At 32.3% G+C, this 27,421-nt stretch overlaps 1 protein-coding gene, 1 long non-coding RNA gene, 1 other non-coding gene and 1 pseudogene across 4 annotated transcripts; 2 read left to right on the forward strand and 2 right to left on the reverse strand.

The window, feature by feature from the left end:
- The first annotated feature begins 3,536 nt into the window (after positions 1 to 3,536).
- On the forward strand, positions 3,537 to 3,610 carry TRNAN-GUU (transfer RNA asparagine (anticodon GUU)). Its single transcript has one exon. It is a non-coding gene; the product is annotated as a tRNA-Asn (tRNA).
- Positions 3,611 to 4,039: 429 nt separating this feature from the next.
- On the forward strand, positions 4,040 to 5,195 carry LOC107904014 (uncharacterized). The gene is made up of 2 exons (XR_001686064.2): positions 4,040 to 4,341; positions 4,893 to 5,195. It is a non-coding gene; the product is annotated as an uncharacterized lncRNA (long non-coding RNA).
- LOC107904013 (18.1 kDa class I heat shock protein-like) lies at positions 4,912 to 8,580 on the reverse strand (annotated as a pseudogene).
- A 13,448-nt stretch (positions 8,581 to 22,028) lies between these two features.
- On the reverse strand, positions 22,029 to 27,421 carry LOC107904015 (uncharacterized). Of its 2 annotated transcripts, XM_041092186.1 has the most exons (4): positions 27,093 to 27,421; positions 25,892 to 25,991; positions 23,878 to 24,597; positions 23,227 to 23,797 (listed from the first exon to the last, which is right to left on the reverse strand). In XM_041092186.1, exons 1-3 carry the CDS (start codon positions 27,095 to 27,097, stop codon positions 23,977 to 23,979), a joined length of 726 nt encoding a protein of 241 aa, XP_040948120.1. In that variant the 5' UTR covers positions 27,098 to 27,421; the 3' UTR covers positions 23,227 to 23,797; positions 23,878 to 23,976. The 2 variants fall into 2 exon arrangements, 1 of the variants encoding a protein (XP_040948120.1); XR_001686065.2 differs by lacking the exons at positions 23,227 to 23,797; positions 23,878 to 24,597 and adding an exon at positions 22,029 to 23,112 and having other exon boundaries at positions 27,093 to 27,409.

Here is a 27,421-nt window from a genome sequence, read left to right on the forward strand (position 1 = left end):
TATATCTTATTATATATATACCTTTATAAACGTTTTTTATAGCTTATATACATACGTTTTGTTATATATATTCATATATATACCTATATATATAGACTTTTTATATTTAATGATTGTTGTATAAGTATATATGTATATACATACACTTACATAATTTTTCATGTAATAATACGTACATATGCATATTTTTTTTATATTTTCATAATTTTATACATATATATAGATGTATATATATTTTTATAATTTTGTTAATCTTGTTCATTTATTTATTTACATGTCCGTTATCATTATTTGTTATGCTTTACATTTGTTTATTATTGTACATACGTGATCGATTTTATTTATATATATGCGACTTCTTATTTGTTTATATTTTGTTTTGCTTATATTTTTTTATTTACATCATTATCATCATCATTCTATTACACCCATTTTTTTTAGACTTCAAAAAAGAAATTTAAAAAATATAAGTAATATTCAGTATTTTAGATCTTCGAGAGAATCGAGCCCTAACGTATTGGGTTCCGATTTTCGTTGAATTTAAATAATCGAGGTTACTCTTTTAAAAATAATAAAAAGCTCATTATCGGGAATTCAATATGTTGTGTCCTAACGCATTGGATATGACGCGCTGTTTTCCCGATATGAGAATTTTTTCTAAAAAATAATAAAGGCAATGTTTTGCTTTTGGAAATTCGAGAAAACATGCCCTAAGGTGCTGGGTGTCGATTTTTCTCGTTCGACCAAATAGGCTAAATATCCTTTTAAAAACTTTTCAAAAATAAGGCAATGTTTTGCGTTTAGAAATTCGAGGAACACGTGCCCTAAGGTACTGGGTTTCGATTTCTCATTCCACCAAATGACTTAATATCCTTTTCAAAAATTTTCAAAATAAGGCAATATTTTGAGTTTGGAAATTCGAGAAACGTGCCCTAAGGTACTGGGTTTCAATTTCTCGTTCGACCAAATAGCTAAATATCCTTTTCAAAAATTTTCAAAATAAGGCAATATTTTGCGTTTGGAAATTCGAGGAGCGTGCTCTAAGGTACTGGGTTTCGATTTCACGTTTAGCCAAATTGCTAAATATCCTCTTGAATTTTAATCCATGCCATTCGAGTTTTTTTTAAGGATCGTATTTTAAATTTCTTTAAAGTTTTCAATCTTCGACACTAAGACATTAAGTAATCAACTAGGTACCAATTTTGGGTGTATCGAGGGTGCTAATCCTTCCTGGTGCGTAACCGACTCCCGAACCCATTTTTCTGAATTTCGTGGACCAAACTTGTTGTTTTAATAAAATCAAACCTTTTATTAAAAACAACCACTTTTCGAGGTGATCCAATCACACCTTATCAAAAAGGATTGGTGGCGACTCCCGTTTTCGTTTTCATTTTCAAAAAACTCAAGTCGACCCCATTTTCCATCCAAAAAATGGTGTCAACAATGTCGATTTTGGTAACTCTCTTTAGTTTGCTGAGCCCAACTTCTATTGAAGGAGGCCATCATTTTCGGCCAGACCATTCAGTTAGAATTGTAATCTGCAAGTGTTGCCAGATTGATTCCCATACATTGTTTTTCATTGAAGGAGAAGGACGGAAGGAGGAGGAAAGATGGAAAATGTCTTACAAAAATAAAATCCGTAAGATATTTTTCCTAAAATCCCCTCTCATTTTCCCGTGTTTCTAAGAACGTTTTATCAATATAAGTTATTTTCAAGCAAACAAACACTGGAAAACCAGGAAAACATTAAAATGTATAAAAAATTATGTTAAGATAACATCAAATAAATAATGTTAAGATGACTATATAAAAAAATTCTAATAAATAAAAAATATACAAAATTATTAAATGTTAAAATAAAATAAAATAAAATTAAAAAAATAATATGAGCGGGTCTACAATAAAGTTGACTTAATCTTTTGCAAATATAAACAGGTTTGAGTAAATTATTAAGCCCATATTTCGAATCGGCCAAATTTGTACAGGCGTAAAGTATATTAATATTACTTGGCTTGAAGCCGAACCAAACCCGACCCATAAGCACATCTAATTATACTCATTTAATTTAACTCCAAATTCATGTTTTCAGAATAAAATAATTGCACTTGTGATTGGGCAATTTACCAATAAAAGCCCTTTTTTTCAAAAATTACCGAAATGGGCCCATAATTTAATTATTTACCGGAATGGTCCATTTTCCGTGAAATCGTGTCCACGTCAGCGCGATGTTAGGGTACGCGCCACGCGATTTGCTGCCGCATCAGCAAAGCGCGCTGACGTGGCCGCGATTTCGGCCCGCGCGTGAACAGTACCCAACGGTCAAAAAAATAAAATACCGGGCTCATTTCGATAAATTTTAAAAATATATGGCTTTTTTGGTATTTTGCCCGAAAAAGAAAGCATTTTGAATCGTTGTGTAGAGTTGGAGGAATGTCAAATTTTGGGAGGATTAGAGGCGGGATCTATGAAATCAATTGAAATGGTGCGTGGTGAAATCAATGGAAACGAAACGGTGAGTTTTGAATTAATAATTCATGGACAGTTTATGTTTTTTAGCTTGGAAAACTTTGAAAAGCCATAACTTTTGGCTCGATTATCCGATTGAGACGATTTTTTTTTATTTCGAATAACTTTTCGAGATCTACGCGTTGACAAACAGCCGAAGGCGGTTTGCCGCAGTTTTCATCGAAAAAGATCCTTTTTTACCTCTAAATTTTGATTTTTTAGGTTTAAATTTGAATTTTGAAACATTCAAATCATTATTTTCCTTATTTATTTGAAGTAAACATCGGATTTTTTTTTTACAGAATTGTTGTATTATTTTTTCTGATTTGACACGTGTATGGAATAGGTCCGATAAATCATTAGAACGTAAGTAATATAATTAAGATAATAACGGCATTTTTATAATCTTTTAATTAATTAGTTTAGCTTAGTTGGTTAATATGCTTGCTCTTTTCCCTTAGTACCTTGGTTCAAATCTTGTTGGTAATAATTTTGAATCTTTTTTGTACTTGTTGCATTTATTTTTTTAATCAATTAACTCTTCAATATTACATTAATATGTATTATTAGGGGAAAAATATCAAAAAAACCTTATTTTTTTAAATTTACCGAAATGGGTCCGGTATTTTATTATTTACCGGAATGGGCCATTTTCCCCAAAATAGCGTCCACGTCACGCGCTTTGCTTACGTGGACACAAATCGCACCTACGAGGACGCGATTTGTGTCCACGTAAGCAAAGCGCGCTGACGTGGACGTGATTTTGGGGAAAATGACCCATTCCGGTAAATAATAAAATATCGGACCAATTTCAATAAATTTTAAAAAATAAGGCTTTTATGTGTAATTTGCCCATTGTGATTACAACATTTATGAATATCTTTCTTCGCTTTATCTTTATTCCTTAGCTCTTTTACCCGTCTTTTACCCGAGAAAAAAAAAACTTAATTATCCATAATTGTCAGAAAAACTAAAGCCATCAAAATTCAAATAATGCGTTCTTATTGAATCGGAATAGCTCCTTGACAGGAGCTGGAGTAGCTCAGTCGGTTAGAGCGTATGGCTGTTAACCATAAGGTCAGAGGTTCAACCCCTCTCTCTAGCGCTTAATTTCCTTTTTCTTTTCTTTCATAAATCGATGTTTTGAATGTCTATCAATTGATCTATCATATATGAAAATAATAATAATTAGAAATTATTGAATAAATAAATTCACATTGCAAAAAATCATATCATATTTCTGTATATTAATCTAATATATTATATTTATTGATTAAAAATTTGTATATTAAAACATACATCAAAATTTTTTAATTTAAAAATTATGTATAATTAAATTATAACTTTTAAAATTAATTTCAACGTAAAACACATTAAATATAAATAGGAATGATGGAAAGTATCATATAACACGTTTACATATTTAAATTAAATTTAAAATTTTTCAATTTTTTAAAATAATTTAATTACTTTTTTATCTGAATATTCAAGTTTAAACATTAAAAGATTTTGGAATTGGAAAATTTTAAAGAATTTTTTTTTTGAAAATAGACCATTAATCCTAAAAAGCAGCACAACTGAACCTTCTGGAAGCCATTCATGCTGCTGTAAATTTTGCCCAATCAGCATAATGACTTTCAGTCGTCTTGTCCCTTCACCTGCCATTTCTTCTTCAAGACGAAATCATACTCCCGAGGAAACCCCAACTTCTGTCTTTCCTTTACCAGCCTCCACCCGATTTACCCGTTTCATCTTCACCCCCTCTGTTCATTCCGATTCTCCCACTCTATCCCTTTCCTCCTGATCTTCTGCATATTCAGGGACTCCCTCAACAAGGTATACTATTCTTTTATCCCTCAGCGTTGCTTTTGCTATCGAATGCGCAAGACTGTTAACTGCTCCTGGAACATATTCAAATCTGCATTCCTGGAATCTTGATTGTAGCTTATGAATATCACTGATGTAGGCACATACCTGTGATTTATCTGGAATATTAGACTTGCATTTCTTTATTATCGATTAAACAATTTTTAAACAATTTTTTAATTTAAAGTATCTATTAAACAATTTTTTAAACATTCAAATTTATTAGTTTAAAGTAATTATATACGTTTTTAAACACTTTTATAATTAAAAAAAAACCAAATTTTAAAATTATTTTTATAGTTAATTTTTAAAATTATTTAACATTAGAATTGATATATTTTAAATTCGTAATGAGTAATAATTTCTTTTTAATTATTTTTTAATTCACTTTGTAATAAAACGATAACTTAAGTAATTAAAATATAATATTTTAAATATAAATAATTAAAATATAATCTAAATAAATAAAAATTATATATCTTAATTGTGTGTATATATACACGATGGTTTTATGTTTACAGTGTAATTGAAGTGTTAAGGTGAAAAATAATTTGGATAGTGTTGCCACTCTACTCATTTCCATAAGATTCAATAAAGAGAGAAGGGGTTTGGTTACATTAACCCGTACAAGTTCAAGGGGAATGGCTAAAGGGCTGATTAACAGCACACTGCCTTTATGGTTGCTCAGGTCACTTTCATAATTGCCTGAAGCTTTCAACGAAATTGCTGCAAATAAGCTTCTTATTTTTGAAAATGTACACCTTAGAAGGAAGTAATGGCAGAAATCACAGTAGAAATAGAGGGATTTGGAACCATTGTAGCTGAAACCATGACCAAATGTTGAATACAAGGCTTACTACCGGCATATAGAGAGAAGGCAGGCCAAAACAAGGGTTTATCCTAGATGAAGAATGGCGATTAAGTTGAAACAAGAGATGGAATTTTTCACCCAAGGTGTTATTCTTGTACATTTCATTGAGTGAAGTTGAGTAACTACTTCTTGTCGTGCTAAATAAATAATGTTAAACCATTACCATCTGCAGAAAGGAGACAACAAAAGCAGGAGGATAAACTCATTTATTATTTTTCACATTAAAAACACAAACTTCATCAACCACATAAAGTCATAGTACCCATAGCTTTTTTTATCCCACACAATTGACAATAGGCACAAGACTCTCTATCTCAAAGCAAAGGAGACAGGCACTCACAAGTTACAAACATCTTTAGCCGGAAATTTCAATGGACTTCACATCGCCCTTTTTGACTTCAAGTTTGGGAATAGTAACTGTAATGATCTAAAATTTACGGGCATAAAAAAGTACATTATCAGGCTCCGTCTTAATAAAATGGATTTGTAAATAATTATTAGAAATATTTATGAGTTTAGTAGTATATTTAATTAGGTTTTAATTAAGTGAATTTAACTTAATTAAGAGAGAATAGGAAGAAGGACTAGATTGAATAAAAGGTAAAAGTTAAATTATAGATTAAAAGAAACTATAAAGGACTAAAATGGAAAATATGCCATTAAATAATAGTTGAGGCGGCAAAACCATGAGAAAGAAAATCTAAAGATTTTTAATGATTTAAGTTATTATTAATTAATATTAAAAATATAATAGTATAAATTATTATTTAATTGATATTATCTTATTAAATTAATGAAATATATATAAATTAAAAACAAATGTATGGTAATAAAAATATACATGTGTAAAAATTATATTTGTACAATTGTAATATATTTATTTAATTACTTTTTATTTAAGTAAATAGATATTTATTATTTATTATTAAGTAAAATATATTTATTAATTAAATAATTATATTATAAGATTTTTATGTGATAAATAAATTAAAACATGACAAATGTATGGTGATGATATAGTACATGTGTAAATATAAGTAATATTACACTTGTAATAAATATCTTGATTATTAAATAGATATTTATTAAATTATTATATTAAATTATTGTTGTAATTATTATTAATATTATCAAATAAATTAAATTATGACAAGTGCATGGTAGTAATAATTACATGTGTAAAAAAAATAATATACCTATATATATTAATAAAATATGTGTTACTTAATATTTAAGTATATATTATATTATATTTTATTATATTATAATAATAATTAAAAGAATAAACAAAATAAATGAAAGAAACAAAGAAACATAATAGAAACGAAACAGAGAAATGAAAGAAAGAAAGGAGAAAAAGAAAAACTAGACTTTGAAGGTTTAAAGCTTTAAAAGGTAAGTCAATTAAGTCTTTTTCTTTTAATTTTGATGTTTTAGAAGCTTTAGAATAAAGTTTTGTTGAAATTAAGTTGAAGTTTTGAAAGTTTTTAAATTTTTTAACATAGTTCATGTCGAACAAAATAATGAATTAGGGGTTTAATTGAATAAATTTCAAATTAGAATTGATTAAATGATTAAATTGTAAACTAGACTATAAGTTTTGTGTTATAGGGATTAAATTGAAAGAAGTTTTAAATTAAGGTTTTATCATGAACATTAGATAGTTAAGTAGAATATGAAAGGAAATTGAACAGAAATAAAGTATAAAGTTTTACAATTTAATTCTTTAATCAATTCAACTTAAAATTCATTCAATTAAACCCTTAATTTATTATTTTGTTCGATATGGACTATGTTCAAAAACCTAAAAACTTTCAAAACTTCAACTTAATTTCAACAAAACTTTATTCTAAAACTTCTAAAACATCAAAATTAAGAGAAAAAGACTTAATTGACTTACCTTAAAAGCTTTAAACCTTCAAACTCCAATTTTTCTTTTTCTCCTTTCTTTCTTTCCTTTCTCTGTTTCGTTCTATTCTGTTTCTTTGTTTCTTTTTCTTTCATTTATTTTGTTTATTCTTTTAATTATTATTATTATAATAATATAATATAATATATATATACTTAAATATTAAATAAATACATATCTTATTAATATATATGTATATTATTATTTTTTTACACATATAATTACTATTACCATACACTTGTCATAATTTAATTTATTTGATAATATTAATAATAATTACAATAATAATTTAATAAATATCTATTTAATAATTAATATATTTATTACAAGTGTAATATTACTTATATTTACACATGTATTATATCATCACCATACATTTGTCATGTTTTAATTTATTTATCACATAAAAATCTTATAATATAATTATTTAATTAATAAATATCTTTTACTTAATAATAAATAATAAATATCTATTTACTTAAACAAAAAATAATTAAATAAATATATTATAATTGTACAAATATAATTTTTACACATATATATTTTTATTACCATATATTTGACTTTAATTTATATATATTTTATTAATTTAATAAAATAATATCAATTAAATAATAAGTTATACTATTATATTCTAATATTAATTAATAATAACTTAAATCATTAAAAATCTTTAGATGTTTTCCTCATTGTTTTGCCGACTCAACAATTACTTAATGGCATATTTACTATTTTAGTCCTTTATATTTTTTAATTTATAATTTAACTTTTACCCTATATTCAATCTAATTATTCTCCTTATTTTCTCTTAATTAAACTACATTCATTTAATTAAAATCTAATTAAACATACTACTAAACTCATAAATATTTTTAATAATTATTTACGAACTCAATTCATTAAGACGGAGTCTTCACTTTTTCGATGCCCGTAAATTTTGATGCCCGTAAATTTTGAGTCACTCCATTTTCCATGGAAGCCTTGATCTGATCCATCTTGCATTCTCCGGCAGTCTAAACCTCCTCATGAACTTGCCACTACTGCGTTCCACCCGATGCCATGTGTCCTTGTCTTCCTTCTCTACATTCCTCTCCCCGCTTATCTGAAGCACCCTGTCATCGTCAACCTCCACTTTCACTTCTTCTTTCTTAAGCCCTAGAACAGTACATGAGCTTCTGGGGTTTCCTTCCAGACGATTCGGGTGTTGACAAAAGCCTAGGTTTCTGAAGAGCGCGTGGAGAGTGATGAAGGAGAAGAGAAAGGGAAGTCCTTGAAAGGATCCCAAACATCAAGAGAGAATGGATCAAAGACGCTGCTGCGACGGTTGCCAAAGAAGCTTGGAATGAGAGACATAATGGGGAATGGAATGGAAAATAAGATTATAAGTAGGAAAAGTAGAAGAGGTAAGAGAGCTGTCTTAGAGTTTCTGTGTCTGGGTAACTTAGAGACCTGAAATGCAGTTTTATAAGGCTTTATGAGGATTCTAGCATTCTCAAGAATTTTCCAACTTATCCAATGAAAACAACAGTTTGATATTTTTTAGGATATTCAACTGTTCTTCATAGGGTGTCCAACATATTTAATATATTTTAATTATTAAATACAATTAATTCTACAAATTACAATGTTTCAGACCCAATTTAATGCCACATGGATTATCTACTAGGATGACACGTGGAATATCCTAGAAATAATTTTTTATAAATTGAAATATAATTTATTTTTCAAATGAAAATATCTCAATCTTTTTGTGTGATTTTTGTTTTTGATTTGACTTGAAATTTTGTGTGATCCAGTATCTGAAATTATCCAATATTTAACGTACAAACCCCATACATTTTTTGGAGAGATTTACCACAAAAAGGCCAAATTTTTTATAAAATTATCGAAATAGGCCGGTTTTTTAATTATTTACCGGACTGAGCCGTTTCCCCCAAAATCGCGCCACGTCGAAGCGATGTCAGGGGACGGGGCAGAAGGTCGCGTCCACGTCAGCGCGACCTGTTGACGTAGAAGGAAATCGTGCCCTCAAAGGAGCGATTTCCTTCCACGTCAGCAGGTCGCGTTGACGTGGACGCGATGTCGACGCGCGCGTGAACAGTGCCCAACGGTCAAAAAATTGACCGTTGCCCCCCCAAACGGTCAAATTTTTTTTACTATATAAACCCCCCACCTTTTTTTTTCACAAACAAATTCAATATCAATTTCTTTCAAAAATTCTCTCAATTCCTTTCAAAATTTCTCTCAATTCCCTTCAAAATTTTCATCAATTTCCTTCCAAAATTCTCTCAAACTCTCAAATTCCTTCCAAATCCTCTCAATTTCCTTCAAAAAATCTCCAAATCCATATTAAATTTCTTTTTCCATTAAATTTCATTTTTTAAAGAAAATTTTAAAATTTTTTATTTTTTTAAATAATTTTAAAATTTTTAATATTTTCAACAATGGCCGGATCATTGATTCGTCTTGATAGGAATCACATATCGGTGGAGCAAATGAACATGGTAAGTATTAAATTTAAATTTTAAATTTTTTTAAGATATTTTTATTTATGTATTTTTAGATATTTATTAATATATTTTTTGTTATAAAAGGCTGAAGATCGGGTATTGGAATACAATATTCGGAATATGCATGCTCCATCACCGTTAGTAGAGAACTATCTGCGGGAAGCGGGATTTTGGCACGTGGCGACGGTAGGCCGGGGATGCAAGTTGGAGCCGAAACTGATCAGTGCGTTGATCGAGAGGTGGAGACCTGAGACGCACACATTTCATCTTCCATGTGGAGAGTGCACTATCACTCTAGAAGATGTCCATTTGCATTTGGGATTGCCGGTGGATGGGCACCCAGTGACCGGGTCTGCCCAATCTAGCAATTGGGAGGCGGTGTGCTACGAGCTTTTGGGCGCCGTTCCGGATAAAATGGATGGAGGTAAGGTGGAGATGGGCTGGTTACGTGCCACCTTCCCCGGTCTGAATGAAAATTCAACCGAGATTGAAAGAATCCGATATGCTCGATCATACATTCTTCAAATAATTGGAGGCTATCTCATGGCCGACACATCACGGAGCCGTGTACATCTAAGGTGGCTGCTAAAACTCGTTGATTTTAGAGCAGCCGGTGAATTTAGTTGGGGGTCTGCCGTCTTGGCAACATTATATCGGGAGATGTGCGGGGCGACCAAACCGAGGAGAGCAAAAATCGGAGGTTGCCTGTCACTACTGCAATCATGGGCACGGTTTCGCTTTCCATTTCTACGTCCTCGAGTGAACCACCCATATACATTCCCACTCGTAACGAGGTAAATTTTATATTACATTTTGAAATTGATATGTAGATTTTGTAATAATAAAAAAATGCTAAAAATTTATTTAATTAGGTGGAACCATCCGGCAAGTTATCGTGGAATACTGACTAAACTTGAAGATATACGGCTTCTATTGGAGCAACGCTCGGAAGCAGAAGTAAGTATTATTGCAAATAGATATTTCCATACATTCGCTAGTGGATTGATATTTAGTATTTAGTATTATGTATATATGTAATATTTCTATCATGTTCATGTAGTTTCAATGGACACCATACGAGGATCCGGCAGTCCGGGCAGTAATCCCGGAAGAGTTTTTACAAAATCCGAACGCTTGGCACGTGAAAGTGGTGTTGATCAACTATGCAACCGTGGAGCCCCACCAGACAGACAGAGTCTTACGACAGTTTGGATGTAGACAACCGATCCCTGCGGACCCTGAGGAGTTTGACGAGCACCACAAAATTGACCTTCGGCTATTAGGTACGGATTGGCCGTTGTACTGGTCAGTGTACACAGAAATGTGGGAAAATCGGAATGAATATCTACCTACTCGGGAACCAATCATCGTTCCCGAGTTAGCGTGCGTTCCAGAATACATGCCACGGTTTAGGGCCCATGGGAAGCCGTATTTACTTACGCCGGAGGAGAGGCGGCGGCAAATACGTGTCGGAAGGGAAAGGCGCGGGCCTCAAAATCCAAGGGGACAAAACTACGAGGGTAACCCCTCAACGAGGCCCAGACATTCACCTGGTTCATCATCAGCGACCATGCAATCACCGTCCCCAACGAGAGCACCAACGCAGTCACCTGGCGCAGCCATTCAACAGATGATACCCACGCATTCACCTTTCCCTATGATGCCAAGTATGTTTCCTAGCCCTTATATGTACCCTAACCCGTACATGTATCCTTTTCCGAATCCTATGGCAGGTTGGAGCCAAATGCCCGGATCAGCTCCATTTCCTGTAATGCCGAGCGGACCACCGATAACTAGGCCATCGGCGCAGGAGGGGTCGCAAGGGGGGCCGTCGGGGAGCTCTCATTTTTACCAATCGCCAGCAACGCATGGCTTTCAAACTCCGTCGCCGTTCATGATGCAAACACTTCCACATACACTATTCTTTGAAGGTGGATCATCGTCCCAAGTCCGACAACCAGATGCCGAACCGGAAGAACCAGAATCCCCACCGGAGGAACAACAACCGCCGCTGAAAGCTAGAGAAAGGAGGAATCCAGCGCGTAACCGTCGACGGCCGCTATGTGGAACTGAATCCCCCGGTCATAGACTTTGATTACCGTATTAAAATTAATCATTTGATGTAATGAATTAGAAGTTTATGACGATGTAATACAAATAGAATTTTTTCCGAGTTATTTTCACATTATTTGATTAAAATCCCTAACCCTACTTAATTAAAAACCCTAACCTAACTTAATTTAATTAAAAACCCTAACCTAATTAAATTAAAAACCCTAACCTTATTTTAATTAAATTAAAAACCCTAACCTAACCTACTTAAATTAAAAACCCTAACCTAACCTAATTTAATTAAAAACCCTAACCTAATTAAATTAAAAACCCTAACCTTATTTTAATTAAATTAAAAACCCTAACCTAACCTACTTAAATTAAAAACCCTAACCTAACCCAATTTAATTAAAAACCCTAACCTAATTTAATTAAATTAAAAACCCTAACCCTAACCTAATTTAATTAAAAACCCTAACCTAATTTAATTAAAAACCCTAACCTACTTAAATTAAAAACCCTAATTAAATTGTAGTTTTACATAATGTTGGATTTCGTAAAATGTTTTGATTGGTACTAACATTTAAGAAATTGTAGTAATTTGATAATTTAACCAAAATTTAATACAATTATCAATACATAATTGAATAAAAGGTAATTTCTTCTATAATTACATTCAACTATTGCGATTAGGGCATGATCGACATGTCGGACTCACTTTCTAACCCACAATCATCTGCAGCGTACGACGTCCCCTCACCGGTTGATGTCGTAGGTAGTACGTCATCCCTTCTTCTGGGCATTTGATAACGCCCCCAATTGGATGTAGATTGCCATCCAGTAGAACTTGATGCGGTTCTCCAGCTCGTATTCCCAGCGTCAACCGTCGAGCCACCGACGTACATGTCCCATCCACCGACAAAGTGTCTTGGGGGGGATGTGCATTCGACACCGCTACCGAACATGGGCTGTTCCGTATTTTGTAACACGCTAACCGAGTGTCGGCCAGGGGTCGTGTATACATCTCGAACACCGGACGGAAGTACATCATTTGGTGACGTAAATTGTACATATAACTCAATATAAGTTGCTCCGCTAGCAAGATGAGTCTGCACCATTGCCTCCAAGCTACGAGCACCTTTTATGTCGAACGAGACATATGTCACCGGATCAACAGAAGAACAAAATCGATACGTCATTGACTGAACTTTCATTGGCGTGGTTCCGAAGATTTTACGCCTAATTCTTTTACGGAGTTCTGTCAAATCTATGTTTTGGCTAAATGACAGTCGCATCGTATTCTCCGACAAAAAAAAAACACCATTCTCGGTGTGGCAAACCTCACCATCGTAGTAAATAACAGCACTAATACGTTCACTCATTTTGAAACTCTAAATTTCCTAACCCTAACCTAAAATGTTTCTGCTCTGAGTTATGCATTCTAAGAAAATTCTCTGCCTAATTTATAGCCTCAGCCCAAACTTGCTACTGTAGCGAAATCGCGTCCACGAAGGCGCGATTTGACATTATTTGCTCAGAAACGTCAAAAAAAAATTATTTCCTACATGACCAACTGTAGCGAAATCGCGTCCACGAGGGCGCGATTTGATACTATTTGCTCAGAAACGTCGAAAAAAAATATTTCCTACATGACCAACTGTAGCGAAATCGCGCGATTTCACAATTTCTTCTCATATAGCATCCTGGTATCAGCGATTTTATACTATTTCCTCAGAAAACGTCAAAAAAAATTATTTCTCACATGACCACTGTAGCGAAATCGCGTCCACGAGGCCACTATTTCACAATTTCTTCTTAAATAGCATCCTAGTAGAAGCGATTTCCCACTATTTAACCAGAAACGTCAACTCGAAAAAAAAATTTCCTGGACCCCTAACTCCTAAAAAGACTGCACCCTAAACCCTAAAAGCCATAAAACCCAGGTGTAAAAATCAGGGTCAAAATCGCGTTCCCTATACCGCACTAAGTGACAGGAGGTCGCGTCCACGTCAACGCGACCTTCTGCTCCGTCCCCTGACATTGCTCCGACGTGGCGCAATTTTGGGGGAAATGGCCCAGTCCGGTAAATAATTAAAAAACCGGCCTATTTTGGTAATTTTAAAAAAATTTGGGCTTTTTTTGGTAAATCCCTCCATTTTTTGTTTCCTCAAGTTAATTATCTAATATTTTGTTTGATGTCATGTCCCAAAGCCAGAATAATTTTTTAGGGGAATGAATTTTTAATTTTTTATAATTTATATTTTTATAATTTTTAAAGAATTAAATCAAATTTTTATAATTTTAGGGGGTTAAAGTGTAATTTTATCTTTATTAATTTAAAATTTTAAAAAAACTTAGAGGGCCTATATAAAAAAATTTCATTTTAAAAACCAGGCCCATGCTAACCCCTTAGATTCACCTCTAGTCCCATATATTAAAATATAAACAATTAATTAACCATTAATTGGGATAAAATAATTCAAAATATAGATTAAATTATTTTTTATTTTTTATCAAAAAAATTATCATTTTAAAAATAAATTGGGATAATTTCCATTTCAAAAATAAATTTGGATAATTTGTTTGATTTCATGGTATCCCATGTCACCGAAATTAACCATTAATTAGGATGATTTTCGTTTTAAAAATATTGATTTCATCCCTGACTTAAGTTTCGTATATTTTGATTATAAATACTGATTTTATTAATTTTGATAGTGATTTTTATTTTCTGTCAGGTATTTTAATTATTATGCTCTTTATTTATTATTTATTTATTTTAATGGTTTACTTCATCTAGAGATTTTATTCAAAAAGAGAGAGACGATGATTTGAATTCTTAATTATTTATCACAACATTAATGATTCTGGATAACTTAACCGGTCATATCAAATAGTAAATATATTTAAATCAGTAAACTTCTAGTTTACTATAACATGTATTTTAATTATATTAATAGTTATATAATACGGACTTGAAGATAAGGCAAATAATTTCTCTAAAACACATTTCTTTCCGATATAATTGTTATAATTTGCAAATACTAAAAGCAGACTAAAAAATTATAACAAAACATACTAAAAGCATACTAAGTTACACAACCATAAATAACAAAAATTATAAAATCATCAAATAAATATAAAATATTATTATATATTTTAAAACTCTTGATTTCTAGCCTTAAAGAAATCCTCTACATCAAGATAAAATCATATCAACAAAATTTTTAAAATCATCATCATTGTGCAAATTTAGCCTCTACATTATCATTTCGGTAAGCCAAATGTGTTTCAATATTATTTCATTTCCTTTGGATGGAAGCTTGATAAAGCTTTACAATATGTTCAAGCGTATGACAGGTATGCGAATTTGGGATTCTAATGGTCGCAGGATAATCATTGAGTCAAATGACTTAAAAGTTTCTCATGGGGCTCTTGTTATGATAAAAGGACAGAAAAAGGGAAGCCTATACGTTCTTCAATGGCCAATGTTTCTAGTGCAGCTGCAATTACCGAAAAAAAGCCGAAATCGCCACCACGTCGCGATAAAAATCAACCTGACGTTGCGACATCACAATGTGACTTTTATTCCACCAATTTCGATTCAACTAAACTTTAGCACATGCGACTGAATCATATAAGTGAGAAAGTTATAATAGTCTTGTGCAATAGAGGTCTTCTCAAAGACACTAGAATTGGTAAGTTAGGTTTCTACGAGCATTGCGTTTTTGGGAAACAAACCCAAGTTGGTTTTGATTCAGTTATGCACAGAACAAAAGGGACTATATATTACATTCATTCTGATTTATGAGGTCTATCTTCTAACATCTCAAAAAGAGGTAATAAATATTTCCTAACTTTTATTTATGACCACTCCAGAAAAGTTTGGTTTTATTTCTTGAAACAGAAAAACAAAGTTTTCGGAATCTTCAAATAGTGGAAGACACTATTAGAAAAAACAAATCAGAAAATCCAGGAAGTGGTTGAGAACGAATAACGATTTTGAGTTTTGTTTGTCAGAGTTTAATGATTTTTGCAAACGAGAAAGAATTGAAAGACATCGAATCGTTGTTAGAACTCTGCAATAGAATGGAGTTGCAGAAAGACTGAACAGAACATTGCTAGATAAGGCTCGATGTATGCTTTCTAATGCAGCTTAGGAAAGGAATTTTGGGCTAAAATCATAAACCTGACAAGTTATTTGGTAAATCAATCTCTTCATCGAGCATTGAACGGTAAAGTTTCAGAGGAGATATGGTCAAGTAATCCTCCCAATTATTCTAATCTTAGAATTTTTGGTTGTTCTGCTATGCTAAAGTTAGCTAGGGAAAGCTCGAACCAAGAGCCGTTAAATGCATCTTTTTGGGATACTTTGCATGTACAAAAGGTTTTAAGTTGTAGTTCCGGAATTTGACAAAATAATTATTAGCAGAAATGCTACGTTTGATGAATCTACCATATTTCGATCAGAAAAGGGGATTTTTACTTTTAAAGACACAACAAATCAGAGTGTCTCAAGCAAGGTAGAGTTAAAAGCCGAAACATAAGTGATGTCACGATGAGAAAATTCCCAACGTCGTAATGATGCAACAGACAGAGGTCTTGTCCCAATGAAAAGTCTCATGACGTCACGACAACATGATAAAATTTTGATTCTTGCAAGTTTGAACCTGTTTCAAATTTGTTTGGGGTTCCATCCGACCCTCAAGTACCCTCGCCATCTCAGTTAACTAATTATAAGTTGGCTCGTGATAGGAAACGGCAAGAAATACAACCATCATGGAAATATTGTGAAAGAAACCTAGTGGCTTATGCTCTAAGTGTTGTTGAGAGCATTGAATTAAGCCTTCGATTCTAGCAAATAGCTTGTTGCAATAGAAGAAGAGATGGAACCACTTCAAAAGAATGAGACTTAGAGGCTAATTAAACCATTCATCTATAAAAGAATCGTTGGTTGCAAATAGGTGTTTAAAAAGAAAGAATGTTCAGGTCCTAACGACATTAGGTACAAGACAAGACTGGCTGCAAAAGGCTACAATCAAGTGGAAGGAGTTGATTTTCATAATGTTTTCTCTGTTGTGAAACATATGTCTATTCGGGTGCTTTTGGCCTTTGTTGCATCAAATAATCTGGAGTTAAAGTAGTTAGATGTAAAGGCTGCTTTCCTTCACGGCGACCTTGGGGAGGGCATCTATATACAACAACCGAAAGCTTTCAAATTTGAAGATAAAGAAGATCATGTTCGTCTCTTACAAAAGTCTTTGTACGTTCTGAAGTAATCTCTTCGACAGTGGTATAAAAAGTTCGACTCCTTCATGTTGAGTATTGGTTTTTCTCGAAATAAGTATGACAGCTGTGTTTATCTACAACATCTTGAAGATGATTCTTTTATATATTTGTTGCTTTATATTGATGATATGTTAATTGTGGCTAAGAATCCATCTGAAATTGATCATCTTAAAACCATGCTTAACGCTAAGTTTGAGACGAAGGATTTAGGTACAACAAAGAAAATTTTGGGGATAGAAATTTTGAGAGATATACATTCCGAGAAATTGTTTTTATCACAACAAAAGTACATCAAGAAAATCCTTGAGTGATTTGAGATGCAATATGCAAAACCGGTAAGTACTCATTTAGTTGTGCACTTTAAACCCTCAATTTCAGATTTCCCACAGAATGAAAAAGATGAAAGGTACATGTTAAAAGTACATTATTCAAGCGCAGTTGGAAGCTTTATGTATGCAATGGTATGTGTTGACACCATGTTTTTGGATGAAAACTGGGTCGACTTGGGTTTTGAAAAATGAAAATGAAAATGAAATTGGGAGTCTCCACCAATCCTTTTTACTGAGGTGTGATTGGGTCACCTCATAAAAGTGGTTGTTTTTAATAAACAATTTAATTTTATTAAAACAACGATTTTGGTCCACGAAATTCAGAAAAATGGGTTCGGGAGTCTGTTACATACGAGGAAGGATTAGCACCCTCGTAACGCCCAAAAATTGGTACCTCGTTGATTAATTAGTGTCTTAATGTCGAAGGTTGAAAGATTTTAAAATACGATCCTTTTTTTTTTTAAAAAACTTATATAAATCAAGTTACTTGTTAAGACTCTCTCAAAAGAGAAAATGTCACACCCAATGAGTTAGGGCACGATATTTTACCTCTTCAGAAATGAGCTTGTCTAAAAACTTGCACAATAAAATTTAAAAGGGTATTCAATTATTTAAATCATGTGAAAAAATTGCAACCCAATACGTTAGGGCACGATTCCTCAAAATATTGAACATTGAATATTGCCTTTATTTTGAAAAATCTTCTTCTAAAGAAATTAACGTGTCATATCCAATGCATTAGGACATGACGTATCGAATTCTCGATAACGAGCCTTTTTTATGTTTTATAAAAAATAGTTTCGATTATTTAGATTCAACGAAGAAAATCGGAACCCAATACGTTAAGGCTCGATTCTCTTGAAGATCCTAAATATTAGATATTATTTTATTTCAAAATTTTTCGTTTTTTGATGAATCCGAGTAAAAAACGAACGTAAAATAATAATGATGATAATGCAAATAAAATAATACAAGTAAATAAGAAAAGATAAATAAATAAGATGACAAATATATAATAAAAAGAAATCAACAATGTATACACAAATAAAAGTAAATAAACAAATAAAAACTAAAGCACTTAAGTAAATAATAATGACCATATAAATAAATAAATAAATGAACACCAAATGAAACAATAGTGATGAATAAAATTATAAAAATATATATGTATATGTACGTATGTTAGAATTATAAAGTATAAAAATATATATATGTATATAAGAATATGTATGTATATAAAAACTATATGAAAATATAAAAACATATAGGTATGTGAATATATTTATAGGAATAAAAAATAGGTATATAGATATATAGATACAAATTATAAAATAAAAATATAAAAAAGTATATACATATATATATGTGATAAAATTTGAAATTTTAAAGGTATAAATGAGCAAATAACAGTATAACCTCAAATTTATTACTTTATAAGAAAATAAACAAAATACAAAATGACTAAATTAAAACCTTAAACTAACTTCGGGGTTTAAATATGTAAATAAACAAAAGGAATAGTGCAGGACTGAAGTAAAACGCGCTTAAAGCGTAAGGGACTCGTGGGGAAATATTTCCCAGTCCTGAAACGCTGCGTTTCAACCAAGGACAGCACAGGGTCTAAGGACCAAATTTAAACAGAAGCAAAAATCTATAGCTAAATTAAATAAAATAAAGAAAACTACACTAAATATGCCGCAATATTGGAGGGGCCAATCGCACAAATATCCCCCATAAACAAAAACACGCGGATCCTCCCCCCAGGGTCAGGTCATTGCGCGGGTTAGGGCCAAAACGGTGTCGTTTTGGTCCCTGACCTTGAACAGCAAAACGGCGCCGTTTCATTCTTCTTTAAATACAAAAAAAATTATAAAAAAATCACCTTCATCCCTTCCAAAAAAAACAGAGAGATTTTCTCTCAAACCCCCCCTTTCAGACCCAAAGCCCCGACTAGGTGCCACTGTACCGGTCGCCGTGGCCACACCACGTCCCCGCCGTAGGCGGTGGCCGGAGCACCAAAAAAGGAGTTTTTTTAACCCTGCTTCAAGGGTCATTTGAAGGCCGTACCTTCATGACCTAAAGGCCGTGGGAAGAAACCCCGAACGCCACCCCCACCATCCGATTTTAATGCCCCGAAGGACTCTGGCGGCTGCTTTTACGGGGCGACTAGGGTAAGCTTTCTTCCTTTTCCTTTTGTTTCGTTTTTGTTTAAAAATTTGTAGAAAAGAAACGTAAAACAGAGAAAAAGAAGAAGATGCACTGTAGTCAACCTTTTTTTGTTGCTTTTGATCTGCTTTTTTTTATTAACTAGTGTTGTTTAAAAAAAATATACAAAGGTAGTGTTTGGCTTTTATAGCCTATCTATTTCTATTTTTTGCTGCTCTTTGCGTGTTTGTTCCATATTACAGGGTGATAGACAAGCGGTGGCAGAGTTGGTGGCAGAGTAGGTGGTGCGACGGTGGTGGAAGGTCAAGGGTTAGGTACGGCAGTGGCATGGGCAGCGGCGGCTGAGGGCAGTAGGCTAGGGTTTTTTTTTGAGAAAATTTTTAAGTATTTAGGCTTGTTGGGCCTGTAATGGGTTAGGTCTAGGTTAATTTTTTAGTGGGTTTGGGTATTTGTTTTTTGTAATTGGGCCTCGGGTTAATGTTTTTGGTATTAGGCCCAGGTAAAATTGGGTCTGTACAGTATGCACTCGTCTCGATATTTTACATGCTATTAGTGTTGTTAACTGATACATGGAAAATATTGGTAAGTTACATTAGGATGCAATTAAGTGGATTTTCAGATATTTACGGAGAACTTCTAACATGTGCTTAGAGTTTGGAAGAACTTAAAAGGGTCTAGTCGGATATGTTGATTCTGATTATGCAGGAGACTTAAATCAAAGAAGGTTTCTCATAGGTTACTTATTTGCTTTTGGGAATTGTGTCATTAGTTGTAAAGCGACACTTCAAGCTATAGTGGCTTTTTAGTAAAATGAGCAATTTGGTTAAGGGGTCCGTTCAGTGAACTGGTAAATGAAAAGGGGGCAACTATCGTATATTGTGATAGTCAAAGTGTCATACATCTCACCAAAGATCAAATGCATTACGAAAGAACAAAGCATATAGACATTTGTTATCATTTTGTTCGAAAGGTGACCATTCATGGGGAAATGCCTATTCTTAAATTTGGCACAGAACATAATCCGGCTGACATGTTGAAAAAGAGCCTTCACGTTTCAAAGTTCGAGTATTGCTTAGACTTGGTAAGTATTTGACGAATAATTAGTTAAGCCCGTAACAGGACTCGACAAGAGAGTTGGTCCAAATACAAGTTAAGGTGGGGGTTTGTGGGTGAATGCCTCTTATTTTGATCAAAATTTATTTTAGCTTTTCTTCTCTTAGTTAAACTCTGTTTTTACTTTCTCATTTAAACCCTAATTAACCTAGAGTTGTTGTAGTCATATATGCTACGAATTTCAGCCTATAATTAGGCCTCAGTTATTCTAGGTTTTACACAACAGAAATATTTAGATTGAGAGAATTTTTTCTTTGTTTCGAAAGGTTTTTTTTTGTGGGGCTTCGGGTTTTCTTTTAATTCTCTCCATCTTCTATACACTCCTTTATTATAATGAAATCTCCTTTTTACCCGTGGTTTTTTTATCCTCTTTTGAAGAATTTTTCCACGTAAAATTTGCGTGTTCGATTTTTTCAATTCTTATTTTCTTCACTTTGTTCGTTGTTTAATCGGGTTTATCTCTTACATATCTCATTATCTTAGTGATTGTATTTCCAATACCTTTAACAGTGAATTTCAACATCTAACATCCATGATAAATAGTTATTACCTAATATGTCAAGAGTCACAAATTTGAGTTTTTGCAAGATTTGACATTATACAAGCTAGTATATAATAATGATAGTTAGAATATAAAACATCACATAATCAATACAACTTCATATAAAATGATTGGATAAAATTAATTGCTATGCCATATTAAGAAAACTAGAGTAAATAAATCTTTAGTTAGTGAATTTTTTTATATTTCACAATAAAACATGCATCTAAAAATTTCATGAATAATCGCAGACAATAAAATTTAAAAAAGATATATACATTACTCTTTTAAAGCTATAGAATTTAAAAACATAAACCTAACAATAATAATTAATGAGATGATCAAATATAATATAGCATTTCAAAGATAAATACGAGATTAGAGTGAAAAGTGATATCTAGAAATTTGACCTTCTATCGTTTAATACTATAGGTCTTAATAGTTAAAAGGACAAAATCTAAATTTGTTAGTAATTGTACGTAGGATTAAGGGTCTGTTTGTTTGGCAGTAAAATGTTTTCCGTAAAATGATTTCTGGAAAATGTTTTACTTTTCTGTAAAATGATTTACTGGAAAATATTTTCTGGTGTTTGGTAAATCTGTGTAAAATATTTTCTGCTGTTTGGCAGATTTCCTGAAAATATTTTCCGGAAAAGTTGTTTTTACATATATTTTACATATATTAATATATATTTATTAATATATATTAATAAATTGTTTTTACATATATTGCAATGATTTAATTATAATAATACTCAATTATTAAGCTACAATATTAATCGTTATAAATTGAAAAAAACTAATATCAAATAAATTATTTGTAATTGTGTTAAAAAAACAAGTATTGAATAATTATAAATTGCTTCGAAACCACAATGAGTACTAGAAATAATAATATTATCCAAATACATAATTAATGGTACACCAGATAGTAACAACATTGTCTAGTGCATAATATTACACCACATATATCCAAATACATAATTAATGGTACACCACATAGTAAGAACATTGTCCAAGTGCATAATATTACACCACATAAATATATCAATATCTTCAACCCTGAGAAAATTTTTGAAGCCAAATTTTTTTATGCTTCTTATTTTTTACTAAAAAAAGTTTGGCCTCTGATTCATGACTCCCTAGATAATTAAGCACAGAACACAATAAGTCTTCATCAAATCCTTCTTCCTCCATCGACATCACTTGTTCATAAAGCTGTGATGTATTATCGGCAGTAAATTTTTCCAAAGCATTAGCAATTTTGCCAAGTTTTTCACCCACAAATTTAATTTGTTCATCAACGAGACTTTCTTGACCACTTTTTCTGTTACGTTTGGATGTGCCAGATGAAGATACATTTGTTCTTACCTCTTCAGCCTCTTCATTGTTGCAGTCTACAGGCATTGAATCTTCATTACCATCATCCAAATCTATGTCAGCAAATGTTCTGGCAAAACTCCCTGTTGCCATATCTTTGCTAACAACCACAGCCATTTCATCATAATGATCAATGCTTTTATTCAAAAATGGTTCATACTTCTTGTGTGCGTGTTGGATATTATACACAATTAGAATAACAAGTAAAAAACAATTGAAATATACTTAACATATATATATACATATATTACCATCACTGTTGCATCATATGTCGCTCTATCACATGTGATCATTTTCATGTTATCATCCCATCCAAAACCACTTTCACCTCGAATTTTGCATATAATCTGCCACTGGTTTTTTACTGTCCTCAAATGATTTTCCACATGCTTCGCATCGCATTGGACTTGGAATCTTTCTGAAATGGCGTCAACAACTCGATTAATAGAAACTGCTCTGAAAGTATTAGAAGGTTTATTTCCTTTTCGAGCCTCATCTGCTAGAATTTCAAGGAAAACATGTTCCATCGGTTTTGTCCACCTAAATTTCTTGGAGGTCCCTTCTTTGTTGCCCTTACCCATTCTACAAAATAAATTCAACCATTTCAATATCCAACAAGCTTAAAACATAATAATAAATTCAATATCCAACAAGCTTAAAACGTAATCAATATCTAACAAATTCAAGACATATATCAAAATCCAACAAACTAAAATTTCAATATCATTATCCAACCAACATTTACAAAAACAACATTCAAAAATTTTAATACTAAAACATACATAATATAGAAATAACAACCCTAAGCCCTAAACCTAAATATTTCTAGCCATATAATCAGTCCACATAGTTTGTGCAATTTCATCTCTCTTAGCAGACCATTCTCTTGCTTCTTGTCTTTCTTCTCGCTCCGTGAGAGTTGATATTATCAAATCAAACTCAGACGCCTCGTATAATCCTTGATTAAGTAAATCACTAGGATCAACTCCCATTATATGATTATGAATGATACAACAAGCCAAAACTATATCTACTTGAGTTTGAAAATTCCAAAATGGTTCAGCATCTAATACATGAAACCGTTTCTTCAAAATCCCAAAAACACGTTCAACAGTGATTCGTAATGATGAATGACGAAGATTAAAGAGTTCCTTTGCATTTTCAGGCCCTTCAGCACCAAACTCTTTTAAATGATATCGGACACCACGATATGGGGTAATACATCAATTTCGGATGCCATATCCAACATCAGCAAGATAATATTTACCTACAATTTTACAATACATAATTAATACTAATAAATTATGAGCTTATTAGAACTATTTGCTATTTTATGATAAATATTACCTTCCGGAATTCTTAATCCTCCTGGACGTGAAAGTGCATCACTTAAAATACGAGAATCATGTGCACTACCTTCCCAACCAGCTAGAACATAGGAAAATTTTAAATCAAATGTAATGGCAGCCAATACATTTTGTGTCGTCCCCCCTTTACGGCTACGAAATCTTCCTTGATACTAAGTGGAACGGATGCACGAATATGAGTTCCATCTAATGCTCCAATACAATCTTTAAAATAAGGATAAAACCTTGGATTGTTTCTAATTTCACTAGGATTTGACTCATTAGGTAATCTAATAACTAGTCTATACAATTTCAAAATAGCTCTCAATACAACCCTAAAGTAACGGTGAACTGTCTCAGTTGATCTATAATATCTAGATCCAATCACTCGAAACCTTACATTATGACCAATTATATGTAAAAATATAATTACTTGCTCCCTAATATTCACAGATTTTGTTGATTGTAACAAATGATTCCTACTAAGAATATCACACAAATTAAAAAAGGCGATCGGTCTCATCCTTATCACATCAATACAATGCTGGTCACCACTATATAAAATACTATTAATATAATTTTCTCTTTCATAATCTCGATTCACACAAGGGCGAGAAGCAATTTCCTTCATAGTTTCTAATTTTTTAATCCAAAGAGCCCCAAAAGCTAAAACTGAAGCCACGACTCCGAAAATTGCAGTTTGACGTTGATTACGATCCATCTACACAAAATAATGCCACACAAATATATGATCACTACAAAAAGATGCAAGATTTTCATAAGATCACATAAAGTTACCATGACTAAGAGTGCATACATACATATCAAGCTAATTATAATTGAAAGTACCACTTAAAATGAAAGCATGAAAAATGAAAGCTTTGAAAGTACCACTTATAACTGAAACAAACTGAAGCAAATCAGTAATTTGCAAAAAACAAATAGAATTTCAAGATATGCTAATGGTCTCCTACATGCTCTTAAACATGTTCAGCATGTTACCCAGAAGTATGCTATGGGCTGAAACAAGCTCACCGTACGTGGGGTTAGACCCTATGTTTTTCTTATATAGTATATATATTTATTTTGGTTTATCAGTTCTACCTGGAAAAAAAAAATTTGTTCTGTCACTTCAATTTCTAAGGCTAAAAATTGGACTAAGCTTGTCCATAAAGCGGCCTTAGTTAAAGAAGAAAATGCAAAAAAGCTGCTTTTGCTATTGTTGTATGGATAATGCAACATTGGAACGAAGAAGCTTGTTGTGCCCCTGAATCTGAAAATGTCCACTATTCTCCCTTAAAATCTGAAAAGGGCCACCATAGTCGACTGAAGATGGCTGCTTCAAGCCTATATAAGTTTTATTTCTGCCAAATTTTTTTTTGTTCAGATTTTCTTTGCCATTTATAATATACGGGGTCGCAAATTGCGATACATTTTTCTCTACTTGTAAGCCCATTAACCAGTACACTATGAGAAGTTTCATGACTGAAATTAAATTTTGCCTGGTATAGTTCATTGGTTTTTAAATTTTAAAAAAAATTGTAATTATATGTACTATTTAAAAAAATCAGTAAAATAGAAAATTAAAGAAAAAGTTAAAAAATTATCAACTTTTTAAGTTTTGAACTAAACAATAAAACTAGTTATGGCAGAGATCTTCTAGTAGTCATTTTAACATTGAATTTTCTAAGGAAATTTGGATTGAACTGAAAGTCTTATTGGTATTTTTGATTGGTTTGTTTCTCAAGCATAAACTCTATATATATGAGTTGCTAACAATTTTTAATATTCAAGAAATAAAAGATCAAATCTCAAGCATAAAGTCTCTCTATTTGACATTTTTAAACAAAAACTTAACAGTAAGGATAATCACCTCAATACTTCCTTTTAATCCATTAACTCAATGCTAAAACTAAACCATGGAATCAATTATAATGCAAAGGAATAAAAGCATTAACAATTTACTCCAGTAAAGAAGACCCACGGCATTCAGAACTACAAAAACATCTACATACCCTGAGTTTCTTATGCGTTGCAACTAGAAGGGGAGGAATAAGTGAATACTGATCACACAATGGTCTTGTAAGTGCTGAAAAAGTTGGGTGCTCAATAGCCCTGCAAAAATTAGAGGAACATCATTGTACTCAGAAACTACTTAAAAATTAGAGGAACTGGAAATGCTCTTAGTCCACTCCAGCTCAACATTATTTCTTTTGATGCATTACAAAAAGCATCCGTAACATGCTAGTATTTACTAAAACACTCTGATAACTTGAGAATTTTAACCATTTCCTTGCTGAAAGAGAGAGCCCATAATATTTTGTAACATATCATAGCAAATGACACAAATGTCAGTGCATAGTTCTCTAGCCTAACAATAAAACGATGATAGCACCGTGACCAACTCTGAATTTCATCTTTTATAACTACCCTCTACTCCAACTTGTCATATATTGTCTAGGTTTTACTCAATTAAGCACCTCAGAATTAATTGCATTTGAAATTCAATTAGCATAACTCAAACATCCATATCATTCATTAGCAGGAGTCTAGGAGGAATTGCAATGGAATACACTATTTGCTAGTATGCTTAACATAAAAGAATCTACTGTCTCCATGAAAAAAAAAAGGATTATTTAACCACTGGTGAAGCTAAAATCTCCACATGGGACGCTACTAATCTGCTACATGCTTATTAAGTACACGATTACTATCCTATATGAAAGCTCAAAAACGCCCCAAGCAAGTTAACTGACAGCCATGAATGCCTAATAAAATCGACAATGGAAACATAATACAGCAATAGTAAGAATAGTTATGGGGTTTCTAAAATCCACGGTAACGTAAATGATGATAATCATTAACTATACAAAAAGAAGTGAACATTAGAGTATTAAGCTTAATTCGTTTAAGAAATTTAGCAACCCTAAAATTACACAACAAAACGCGATAAAATAAAGTTAAAAATCCAACTAAGGAATAAACAAATAAAAAAATGATAAGAGATAAGAAATGAATCGGGTCAATCGCATCTACTAACTAAAGCTTTGAAGGTAGAAATTTTGAGATTTTTATAGAGAAAATATCAAGAAAATTAAAAGGAATAGAGTGGTGTAGGGAAGAAGAGGATGAGTTTTCATCTTTCTTCCGATTTCTGGAAAATCCAGCAAAAAACCACCAATTTCATAAAAAACTTGAAGCTTTTGGGTGACTCACCACATATCTATGGAGCAGAAAGATGGAGAAGGAAGATTAAGCTGAGAGACAGAGATGGCAAGGCAGAGATGAGGAGAGGCGAAAGCTTTGAGGAATGGAAAATGTCTGCTGCTTAGAAGAGAATGGAAAATGTCTGCTTAGAGAAGAATGGAAAATGTCTTACCAATTTTGAAGCCGTAAGACAATTTTCGGAGGAATGGGCTTGATTTTACCGTGTTTTAGAAAATGGTTTCCTAAAGGAATTCATTTTCCCCCAAACAAACACCGGAAATGGTGTAAAATGTTTTCCGGAAACCATTTTACAGCAAACAAACGCACCCTAAGTTTTA

Source organism: Gossypium hirsutum, chromosome D05, assembly GCF_007990345.1.
Source record: "Gossypium hirsutum isolate 1008001.06 chromosome D05, Gossypium_hirsutum_v2.1, whole genome shotgun sequence".
In the NCBI taxonomy this organism is placed as follows: domain Eukaryota; kingdom Viridiplantae; phylum Streptophyta; class Magnoliopsida; order Malvales; family Malvaceae; genus Gossypium; species Gossypium hirsutum.